Raw genomic sequence first — 12,503 nt, forward strand, 5'->3', positions numbered from 1 at the left:
GGGTTAGGCTGCTTTGAAGTCCATGCTTTGAGTCACTCCATGCTGTGGCAGAAAAGTAACTGGACTTTCCTGATTAGAAATCTTTCAAACTAAGCCTTAGTCTTAAATGTTTGAGTGAGTGACTAAGATGTATTTTCAAAGATGTCAGGCTCATCTTTGGAGGCTACAGAGCTACAGGGGTTGAGATTATTACCCTAGTCCATTGTCCTTCAGACTTTACCCCTGGAAGTTCCTTGGAGCAAGTTGCAGTTCTTATCTCCTGCACTGCTTGAACCACAAATGGTGGCAGCAGCAGGAAGAAGCTACTCATTTTGTTAAAAAGCAGAAATTCTAAATATAGATGTTCTCAAAATTAGATGGTTCTCTGGAGACATGTAATTGGATAACAGCATTCTTTATTCTTACTGTAGGTTCACGCTGAAGATCCAGAATCATGACTGACTCCAAGTACTTCACAACCAATAAGAAGGGTAAGTAGGGGAACCTTGTGAGATCTTTAAACTGTTCAGTTTCTGGGTTAGGCTTCCCAAGTAGAATGTTCTGACGTTTTTACACGCGTGTTTGCAGTCTCATTGGAAATCTGATGTTTATACAAATAATTATATTTTAACAAATTTATTGAAGTGTAGAGGATTTTATATGCTTGTTTTCTAGTGCTGGGGACCTAATCTCAGGCCTTGTACAGCTAGGTGTGCACTCTGCCATTGGGCTGCACTTCTTGCTCTTGGCTCTATGACCTTTATCACCTTTGTGTTCAGTAATGGAATACTGGCTTTCATGTGAGTGTGGGCTTACAAACAAAAGATTCTTCTTGGGAAAATCTAACTTCCCAAATTGTTTCCAGATGCCTCATTTCTAGAGGTATGGCTAGCCCTTCGGTTCAAGCTAGATTAGTGTTGCTATCCTCAGCTTACTAAGCACCCAGCCAAGCTTGCTCTTCTCAGAATCAGGAGTGTGTGCTTTTGTACTCAGCAGGTCTTATATTTGTTGAAATATTCTGGGCCTGGCTCCAACTACTGTGGTGTTTATTACTCTTCTTTTTCAGTGTCTCAGCCTGCTTTTCTGTTGTGCGTGTCACCTCCAGTGCTTAACACGTGACAACTTTTCTGGCGTAGAATTTGTTTTTGTTTGCCTTGAAGTATTTCCTGCTGTGTTTGTCTTCAGACTTAGTCGAGTCTGAGTGTGTATTGTGCACATTTTGCTTAGTCCCTAACCAGTGGAGTTACTGATTAAGTACCCTAATTTTTAATCAAGTCAGGGTAGGTGCGCAGCGTTCCTAATTCAGTCTTGGTTTCTAAATGACATTTTTCAGCCAGGTGGTGGTGACAAACACCTTTAATCGCAACACATGGAGGCAGAGGCAGGTAGATCTCTTGAGAGTTGGAGGCCAGCCAGGGATACACAGGGAAACCTTGTCACAGAAAAACCAAACCCAAACAAAGCAAAATGATCATAGCAATGGATAATAAACGAATGAATATAATCAATACATGTATGACTATATTTAGTATAAACTATAGTTTAGGCAAGAGTCGTAATGTTAAAGTTTGTAAGTGGGAAGTTTGATAAGCAGGGCATTGATAAGGCTTCAAAATATTAGTTGGTTAATGTCAAAATCTAACATTCAGGGACCAGGAGAGATGGCTTTTTTTTTTTTTTTTTTTTTTTTTTTTTTTTGGTGTGTGTGTGTGCAAAGGCTCTTTCTTCAATTCCCAGTAGCCATAGTTCACAACCATTTATAACTCTGGTTCCAGGGAATCTGTTCTGACTTCTGTGGGTAACAAGCAAAACACACATACACACACACACTCATACACACACACTCTCTCTCTTAAAAAAAAAAAAAAACAACAACAAAAATGGTATTTAGAACCTAAACCATATATTCATTGTTGACATCACCAAAACCAGTCAAAGTAGCATCACTATTTGCCTTTTGATGTGATGTTTTATGAAGTTAGCTTGCCAAATTCATAACCTTATTGCTTTTCAGGAAACCCATGGCAAACTGGAGGTGCTTTTCATAAAGCACTTAAACATCTTATCATAACATAGCACTTGGAAGGCAGAGGAGAGTGGATTGCTGTGAATTCAGTGCCAGCCTGGTCTACATAGTTCCAGGCCAATCAGAGCTACATAGTAAGACCCTGTCTTAAAAACAAAAATACTATCATGAAAATAAAATTGCTTCAGATTAATGACTAAAGGGACATGATAATAAGTGTCATACTTTTTAGCATTTTTATTAGTTTATTTATTCACTTTACAATCACAGACCCTCTTCTTCCCATTTCCCTCCTTAGCGCCTTCTGTATTTTCTTTCTCCCCTTCTCCTGACACAGCAAGTCACTGCAGGGTTCTTAAGATGAATGCTGCTCAGAGGTGGGAATGGGGTGGGAATAAGATTGCTACAAAGGGCACTTACCACATGGTGGTGGTGATATATTGGTATTTTAATACTAATTGTTTAATATTAAAATAATCAAGAAAAGTTCCTTATTCTTAAAAAACACAAGTTACATATTCAAGTCTAAAGAGGCATAATGTCTGTAACTTATAACAGTATAAAAAAAGATCTGTGTGTATGTAGAGAATTACAAAGCAAATGTCACAAAATCATAATGGGGAATAAATACAGTTTGAAGATTGTTTTTTTTTTAAAGAGTGTTTGTGTGTGTGTGTGTGTGTGTGTGTGTGTGTGTGTGTGTTTGCAAGGATGCAGAATGCCCACAGTTGATATTAGGGGACCTCCCTTTAATTTAAAAAAATTTACTGTTATTTGATTTAATGCATATGGGTATTTTACCTGCATGTGTATCTGTGTACTACGTGCATACTGTGTGCATGCCTGGTGCCTATCAAGGCCTGAAGAGGACATCAGATTCCTTGGGAAGGGCAGTTAAAGTTGGTTGTGAGCCTAGCACATCAGAATCAGGGTCAAACTCAGGTCCTTTGGAAGGACAGCCAGCATTTTACCTTCTTAGCCATCTCTCTAGTCTTTGTTCCACCTTTTCTATCTAATCTACTTTATTTAATGTTGAACTAGAGTCTTACCATTAGTTAGCTAGGTTGTCTTAGAACTTGTGATGTACTCTGAGTTAGCGTGGAATTTACTCTCTTGTCATACTCTCAAGTGTCGGGATTACAAACATATAACACCATGCTAGGCTGAATATTGAGTTTTAAAAAGCTCTACAAATTTTTTTACTGTATAGCCAACACTGAAAACCATTCTTAGCTGCTAATAATCCTTGGTAGATTTGACCAGTGAAAAGAGTGGGGTTGGGTAATAAAATGTGGCACATGCAAGATCCTTTTCTTAGTCCTGTCTTTAGATTTATCCAGCTTCTCTATCTTCATTGTTTACACCTCACAAAAATGATTAGCCTGCTTGTCATGGTGGCATATACCTAGAATCTCTGCACTTCGAAGTCTGAGGCAGGATCCTTGTGAGGCGAGATTAGGCTACATAGTTAGATTCAAATGGCCACCAAAATGGCTCATCTAGTAAAGGTCCTTGCTGAGCAAGCCTGGCAACCTGAGTTTGAGCTCTGCAGCCCATGTAAAGGTGGAAAGAGCAAGCCAACTCCACGAAGTTGTCCGCTGTCCTCCATACACTCTCGCCACACGTAGATCTCAACATGCACTGATGTGCACACAGACATACTCATAAAAGCCACACAGAGAGAGCCATCAACTCCATGTTAATTTATTTCAGCTAACTACTTAACCATTTGGATATGTATTTATATCATCTTCTGCTAACACTTTATGTGCTTTGGTGACCAGCATACTGTCTATAATGATAGTAAGATTTTGTTGTTGTTGTTTTGGTTTTTGAGACGGGGTTTCTCTGTGTAGCTCTGGGTGTCCTGGAACTCACTCTGTAGACCAGGCTGGCCTTGAAGATTTTCCTGCCTCTGCTTCCTCTAAGTGCTGGAATTAAAGACATGCACTTGTCCTTCCCCCCCCAAAAGTTGTTTTAAAATTCACCTAATTCATCAAACCCTTCTTTTTTTTTAAAGGGTACAAATGACATTTATAAAAGTTTGAGATGTACAAATTGAGTCACTGCTAGCTAATATGTTTTTCAAAAATGGATAGACCATGTTCCTTTTGCTTCCTGCAACGCCCACCAGAACCGCCTCTGGAGCAGATTCTTTAAATTTATGCTTGGTTCTGGAATAATTTCAGTTACATCCTGTTTCAGTTCTGCAACTCCAGATGCTGCTCTCAGTTCAGACTTTGTGAATCCCTGCTGTTTGCCCTTCACTGTTCCAGAAGTAAATGACGAAGCCCTGAGAGCCACATGGTTCAGTAAAGAAGAGAGTGACTCTTCAAAGGCCTGGCCTTTCTGCCAGTGTTATTTTTGTAGTTGTCAATTAAATGGAATAGTGATTTTTTAAAATAGCAATTTGCTTGTCTACTGGGGATGGATATTGATAAAATAAGCTTTTATGTGCTCCATCTTAATGTCACTTGTCGATATACTTCCTGTCAGGGGCTTCAGGGAGATCACAGTGTGCAGAGTGGTGGATGACGTCAGGGTAAAATGATCATTGAGAGCAGTCTGGAAGGTGGTGGACAAGGAGACAACAATGTAGTTCGGTTGAAGTATAGATGGAAGAGATGGGCGAAGTGGTTATACACCTGTAATTCCAACTGTCTGAAAGCAGAGGCAGGATTGCCTGAGACAAGAGGCCAGCTCAGTCTACGTTGTGAATTCCAGGCCAGCCAGGGTTACATAGCAAAACCCTATTGTAGACAAAAGAAACAACAACAAAAAAGTAGGGGTACCATAAAAGGAAGAAATGGGAGTAGGCATGAACTTGTGTGTGGTGTGGGTAGCCTTCCTTTTATTTACCCCTCCTGTCTGATGAAAGTTGTTGACTTTTTCTCATAAAAATGGTAGTGTGGGATACTCCTTCTTCCATTCTCCCTCTCCTTTGTCTGATTAGGACCGTTGCCTTTTTCTTTTCTCCCCTGTTTTCTAAAGGCAAGTGAGGCTAGAGGTGGAGCCTTAAAGTAGTGGTGACAGTCTTTGACACATCTTGAGTAGTCATTCAAAACTGAACCCTTAGAAATGACCCTAGTTTGTATTATTTTAAGCATCATTCTTCCTTCTCCTTCTTTGTTTTCTGAGACAGGATCTCATGTATATGTATGTATGTATATGTGTGTGTATGTATGTATGTATGTATGTATGTATGTATTTTGTTCATATCCAGCACCCACTTTCCTCTCCAGTTCTTCCCAACATGTTTCCTCCCAACTTCATGGTATTTATTTATTTACTTACTTATTTATTTTTTTAATAATCCACTAAACCCAATTAGTGCCTCCCTCATGTCCATTCATATGGGACCATCTAATAGAACTTGGACAATTTGCCAGTGGCTCTCCCTCCCGCAGCCATCGCTGACCATGAGCTCCCAAACTAGGGCTGAGCCTTGTACGCCCTCCCCTAATCCATGCTTTAGTGTTGGCCATAGGTACTGTGAGCTAATGAATGCAGTGGCCATCTCATGTACAGAAACAGCATTCCACACCCTCCTTCCTACACCCCTGCTCACACACTGTCTCCACCACCCCTTCCTGTGATGCTTTCTGAGACGGGAGCAGGTGAGGTGGTTGATGCAGATGTTCTAGCTAGGATGGAGGACTCAGCCACTCACTTATTCTCAGCACTTTGAATAACTTTGACTCTACATGAACCACTGCCTAATTCAAATAATTCTGATGGAGGTTGAGAACAACACTAATCTCTGAGTGTAAATGTATGTATGTGGAAAGCAGTTGGACAACATGATCATTCATTCAACAGAAAAACAGTGATAGATTGCAAAACCTCTTGGGCTATGGGCTCCTGACCAGGTTTCCAGTTCTGTATTAGTTTCTTTTCTATTGCTGGACAAAATAATCTGACCAAGGCAACTTATAGAAGGAAGGGTTTCATTGGGGCTTACAATTCCAAGGGATAGGAGTGCATCCCCATCATGGCATGCAGATGTGGCACATGTGCAGCAGCTGAGAGTTCACAACCAGATCCACAAATAGGAAGCAAAGAGGGAACAGTGGAATTACACCTTTTGAAATCCTAAAGGCCCTCCCTGAGCAACATACTTCTGCCATCAAGACCATAAGTCTTCCCAAATAGTTCTACCAAGTATTGAACATGTGCATCTATGGGGACATTTTCCTTGCATAAGTACCAAGCATGAATTCCCTCCTGTGAGTGGACTTCCAATTCGTTTGTAAAGTGGATTATTACCTTATACTAGTCATGCCACTGTAGCACTAGACTAACAATTTCTTTTTCTTCTCTGACTTAACTATGCCTTGTGCATTAGGATCATGTACAAACTAAGAGCTCTTGATCATTTCTTAGTCTGGTGAGATAGCTTAGTAAGCAAAAGTGTTTGCTATACAAGCCTGGCCATCTAGGTTCTATCCCTGGAATGCACATAGTAAAATTGGATGTGGTATTGTATGTATCAGACATCCCATCATTCCTACTTTGTCGTGGGAGACAGATAGGAGAGTAAGTCAGAGTGTACAGCACAGCCCAGAACAAGACCATCTTAACAAGGTGGAAGTAGATTCCCCAAAGTTGTCCTTTAAAGAAACTATTATTTATATATAATCTATGAGTGTTTTTCCACGTGAATATATATGTATGCCTGGTACCTGCAGAGGCAAGAAGGCTTCAGGTTCCCTGGAACCAGACTTATGAACAGTTATAAACTACCATGTGGGTGCTGGGAACTAAAGCCAGGAAGTGAATGCCGGGGTTTGGAGTCATGACTCAACAGTTAAGGGCACTTGTTTTGGGAGAGGACCTGAGTTTAGTTCCTAGCACCCACATAGTGGCTCATAACTGTCCATAACTTCCAGGGCACTCAACACCCTCTTCTGCCCTCTGAGGGTACCAGGCATGCACGTGGTGCATAGATATACATAAAGACAAAAAAAACGTAAAATAAATAAATCTTGAGAAGGATGGGGGATGCTAAGCGCAATTTTGTAAGTAATAAACTGATTTTTGAGCCTAGTTTATTAATCTGTAAAGTTGTATCTCTTTTAGTTTGTAAACACTGATTTCCAAGCCAGCTCCCTGCTTCATCTATTTTCTTCTTAGATCTGTAAAAGTCTGCTCTTCCTAAACTGCTCTTCCTCATGTTGTTGCAGTGAGGTTTACTTTCCTTGCTTTCTAAAGTAGGGTCTGTGTTGCCTTCTATAGACCATGATTTAAAGGCTTTAAGAATTTACTGATAGAGTCTTTGTCAGTGGGTCCTCTAACACTCTGGGGCTTTAAATTGTACATTTCTTATAATTTTAAAATAGCCTTACTTCAGTGGCTGCCTTGCTATATTCTGATGTTATTTTTCTATTGCAGTCTTTGCCCATTCTGTAGTCCTGAGACTATCCCTGTTTGTTCTCATCTCTTTTAGGAGAAATCTTTGAATTAAAAGCTGAACTCAACAATGAAAAGAAGGAAAAGAGGAAGGAGGCTGTGAAGAAAGTAATTGCTGCTATGACCGTGGGGAAGGACGTGAGGTAGGGATGACTCTTGTCTTGTGGACAGTCAGACCCCATGTTGTAGCCCTTACTGCTCTCCTAGACAATGTAGGTCGCTGAGGTAGAGTTGTACACGCCTATACTTCAGCCACTTGAGAGGTTGAGGCAGGAGGATCATATGAGCCAGAATTGGATGTCTACCTCGGGCAACATTACAGCAATGTCTCAAAAAACCAACTTATAGAACCTGTGAAAATGGCTTGCTGTCTCATTGCAAACATCACAAGGAAAAGTACACGCTTGTATATTAGCTCTGACCTAAGTGCTTTTATTAGTTTGCTTTTAAAATTTTTGTTGCATTCAGGTTTAGCAAAAACCATCTCTAGTTCTGGCATAGTTACAAATCCATTGCCTGAGGTAGTTTTAAAAGATGATAAAAATATGCTGAGCTCACATACTCTTCAGTGCTCTTAGCTTTGCATCTCCACGTTCTGTTGTTGGATTCGAGGTGGGAACCAACACCACCAACATTTCCTTGACCGTTAATTTTTGCTCTTGTGATTAGTGAGCTGTTTGAAGTGCAGCCTTCTAAGGCCCTCTCATAGGTCCATGAGATAGCAAATATATAATAATTGATTCTCTTTGCCACTTTACCATGCTGAGCTTTTCAGTGATAGTAAGTGATGGTAAGAAGAGCCACTACCTTACTGTGACTCCAGGCCGTGTACTGGCTGGGACAGTCATTCTGTTTTTCATACCAAAAAAAAAAAAAAAAAAAAAAAAAGAAAAGATACTCATATGAGAAAAAGAGCAGTTCATTCAGGACTTTTGTTCATGATGCAATAAAATTGTATTTTATCAAGTAGTAAAATTGTATTTTATCTAATGGGAATTTTGTTTATGTACATGTGTGTGCCTGTGGAAGTTAGAGGGTAACTCTCGAATCTGTTCCCTCATGCCATCTGTGGACTGGCAGTAAGTCCAGGTCATCTGGCCCATGTGTAAGCACTCTACCTGCTCAGCCATCCTGCCAGCACAGTTTTTCTTCCTTAAAAAAATTGTGTGTATACATGTGTATGTGTGTGTGCATGTGTATGCCTGCATATATGTGCACGAGTGTATGTGTATTGAAGCTGTGTTTTTAATATACTGTGAATAGGGGACTGGAGAAATGGCTCAGTGGTCAGAAGTACTTGTCCTTAAAAAGGACCTAGGTTCAGTTCCCAGCATCCAGGAGGTCCAGCACTCTCAGCACCTTCTTCTGACCTCCTTAGGCATCAGGTATACATGTAGTGTACATACATATGTGCAAGCAAAACACTACTGCAAATAAGATAAAAAATATATATGTGTATATATTAATATTTATATAATCCATTTATCATTTTTTAAAAGATACTAAACTATTTCTTTATTTTCCAAGTCATATTTTTATATGAAGCTGTATTTTCTTCTTACATATCATCTAAAATGTTTCCCAACTGGGGTGGTGATATGAGAATCTAGCTGTTTGTATTTAAGAAGGTGCTATAGAGGCTTACGAGTGTGTAAACAAGGGGCTGATGAGGTAGCTCCGTGGGTGATGTCATTTGCTGCAGAGCCTAATGACCTGTTAGTTCCCCAGAACCCAGCAGAGGAGCACTTGTGTCTGGACTCAGACCTCCAAATGTGCTATAGTGTACACAGACAATAAATCAAATGTACACTGCCACCTTCCTCATGGATAGAGATAACACTCACTTTAAAGTGATTTTAAAATAGGCTTATTTATTTTATCTTATATTATCTTTGAGACAAAGTTTATTACATAGCCCTGGCTATCCTGGAACTCACTATGTAGACCAGGCTGGCCTTGAACTCACAGAGATCCATCTGTCTCTGCCCCCATGTGTTGGATTAAAAGTGTGTGTTACTATACTTGGTTAATGCTTGTATTAAGTGGATTCTTGGTCTATTAAGTCTAAAATATTTATTATCTTGGCCTCTTAAAAATTTTATCAGTCTTTGAATTCTGCATAGCAGCAGCCTAAGCTAAGATGTGAAACAGGACTAGCAGAAACCTACCTCAGGGCATCAGGAGCATTGCCCTGATGTTGGGGTTACAAGCATGCACCAGTGTTCCAAGCTTTAGTCTTCTTGTGTGGGCTGTTAGCAGTACTTAGGACTGCTAAGCGTGTTATTAGATAAGGATTTGTAATCCTTGTCTGGAGTTACAGCCATTCTGTATCTACACATTCTCTTAGACAAAAGAAAAAAAACGAATTTTAGGTATCTCCATGTGTATGAAGCTATACCCGGTACCATACAGACAAGCTAAGCAGATAATTGCCTGCTCTTCAGAATAATAGTCAAGAGGTTCATTGGAGATATGATGGATTCTTTTTGAATTTGCAGCCCATCTTCCTTTCTGTAAATACTTTCTGTTTTTGGACCAGAGAGATCATCTGGTGACTTGAAATCAATCTCCAGGATCCACGTGATTCAAGGAAAGAACTGACACTCAAGGTTGTCCTCTGACACTCAAGGTTGTCCTCTGAGCTCCACTGGCACATGCAGATACACTTAAATAATTAAGAAGAATACATAATTAAGAAGAATACATGTTTAGGACATAATGTACATGTCTCTATTCTGCTTTCTGTGTGCACAAGACTCCTGCTATGCGAAATATACTGACAGTCATTTGTAAGATATTTAGAAATATTTATAATTTGTAAGGTATTTTAATAAGGGAAGACTATTTGCCAACTTTATAGTTAACTTCTGTCTTTTAAATATGACTTATTTTAGAATCCAAACTTAGAACTTCAATCTTTTTATGCTAATGATGCTGCTTGGTGAGTGTAGTTAGACATTTCTCTTCTTATAGGAGAATGGTAAATTATGTAAGGATGGTTAGTACTTGGGAAGTGAATAGACCGTTTATATTTGACTATGCCCCAGTTCGTAAATGCATAATGCTGAATAAAATAATATTTTCATATATTTTACTAAAAGGAAATCAGCTCATTTTGGAGAAATGACTGCTTCCAGATCTTTACTAGGAATTTAAAACCTGAACACTTGAGAACTAGAAACACTTGAAAACATAGACTCACATTGCAAGGACTTGGCACCTACTTAATTCTTCCTGGCCCACAGTGGAAGAAAATGTGTATATTAATCAGTATAACTATTGGAATGCTTTGATACCACAGTGAATTGACATGGAGATTGTTATTTTTGGGAGGCTGTTAATAAAGCTAATTATTTTTCTTAGCGTAGGTCTAAATGATTACAGATGCAAAGATGATTACGAAACAGTATACAGGAAGTTGGCTGTAGTGATGTACATCTGAAATCTTGGGAAGCTGAGATAGGAGAATAGTGAGATCAAGGTCTCTTGGCCTACAAAGTAAGTTTTGGGTGAGCATAAACTATACATAGCCTGACCCTGTCTCAGAGCCAAGTCTAGGCCTGTAGCTCATAAAAAATATACTTTGTATGATTCATTTAAAAATAACCTCGGGGTTTGGAATATAGCTCAGTGACAGCACTTCCCTAGCATGTATGAGGCCCTGGGCTTTATCTCCATCTCTGAAGAAAGAATCGAGAGCAACTAGACAGGAGATGGAATTCAGTCTGAAGGCATATGTGAGGAGGCAGGGTAGAGCTTTTGTCAGCATTTGTTGGGCTCCTTCCAATGCTCTCAAAATTTTTATAACAGTTTTTTGCCTTCCACAAAAACTATTGAGAGGGCTGAAGATGTAGCTTCGTAGTAAAATGCTTGCCTACTGCACACAAGGCCCTGACCTATACACTACAAAACCAAACAACTTAGAGACTTGGTAGCCAAGAGTACTTTTAATTTTTTTAGTTATTCATTTACATGAAAATGAATTATCAACACTAAGCCACTGTCCTCTTGTCAAATTGTTCTGGAAGCCAAGACTATCACTTGTCATTTGTGTAACAGCTTATAGCACTGATACTCTTTATTCATTTCTGTTTTCCCCTCTCTCCTCAGCTCTCTCTTCCCAGATGTGGTGAACTGTATGCAGACTGACAACCTGGAGCTAAAGAAGCTTGTGTACCTCTATCTGATGAACTATGCCAAGAGTCAGCCAGACATGGCCATCATGGCTGTCAACAGTTTTGTGAAGGTAGTTTCCCAAGGACTGGGTCTTCTAACTTACGTAACCTTTTCAGAAGTGATGTTTGTTGTAGTTTGTCTCTACATTCCAGATAAGAAGCTTGTGTTTCAAGGGATGCAATGGCAGTGAGCAGCAGTGTTCGTGTTATAAGCATTCTCTACACTAGGAATACTGAGACCATATCACAAGCCTCCTCTTGGTGGGGCTTGGTATGTCCATCCTTGCTAGATGAAACTTTGTTTACCCTCATGTTTACCTTCACGTTAAAGGCTGACAGAGGTTGGGTAATTCAACATATTATTAGTTGCTTGCTGATAAAGGGTGGGTGTACTGTGATACTGTTACCTGAGGAGTTGTTTTGTCCTTGTGAAAGTTAAGAAGAGCTGTTGCAGGAGGAGCTACTTGTCTTTGGTTCAGCAGGCTTTACAACAGGAAAACCAACATACACGATTTATTTTTTGTGTGTGTATATATATATATATATATGAATGTAGAGGCTAAAAAACGAGTTGGATCCTCTGGACCTGGAGTTACAGGTTGTAAATCCCTGATCTCTGTACAAGGAACTAAATCAGATCCTCTAGAAAAGCAGCTAGTCCTTTTAACTCTGATCTTTTTTTCAGCCTGTGATTAAGTATTTTTTATTATAGAAATTTAAAAATATTCACAGACTGGAGAGATGGCTCAGCAGTTAAGAGCACTGACTGCTCTTCAGAGGTCCTGAGTTCAATTTCCAGCAACCACATGGTGGCTCACAACCATCTGTAATGGGATCAGATGACCTCTTCTGGTGTGTCTGAAGACAGCAACAGTGTACTCACATACATACAAAAAATAAATCTTTAAAAAAGA

The 12,503-nt window shown here is 39.6% G+C and overlaps 1 protein-coding gene across 2 annotated transcripts in view; it reads left to right on the top strand.

The window, feature by feature from the left end:
* The window catches only part of AP2B1 (adaptor related protein complex 2 subunit beta 1), a 100,697-nt gene that overhangs the window by 4,945 nt on the left and 83,249 nt on the right, over positions 1–12,503 (top strand). For both annotated transcript variants that reach the window (XM_080924339.1, XM_080924340.1), the window contains exons 2-4: positions 411–470; positions 7,452–7,557; positions 11,525–11,660. In XM_080924339.1, the coding sequence (XP_080780465.1) occupies positions 434–470; positions 7,452–7,557; positions 11,525–11,660 (279 nt within the window). In that variant the 5' untranslated portion in view covers positions 411–433. The remainder of the gene's footprint in view (positions 1–410; positions 471–7,451; positions 7,558–11,524; positions 11,661–12,503) is intronic.

This window comes from Micromys minutus (assembly GCF_963924665.1).
Source record: "Micromys minutus genome assembly, chromosome: 10".
Classification (NCBI taxonomy): Eukaryota; Metazoa; Chordata; class Mammalia; order Rodentia; family Muridae; genus Micromys; species Micromys minutus.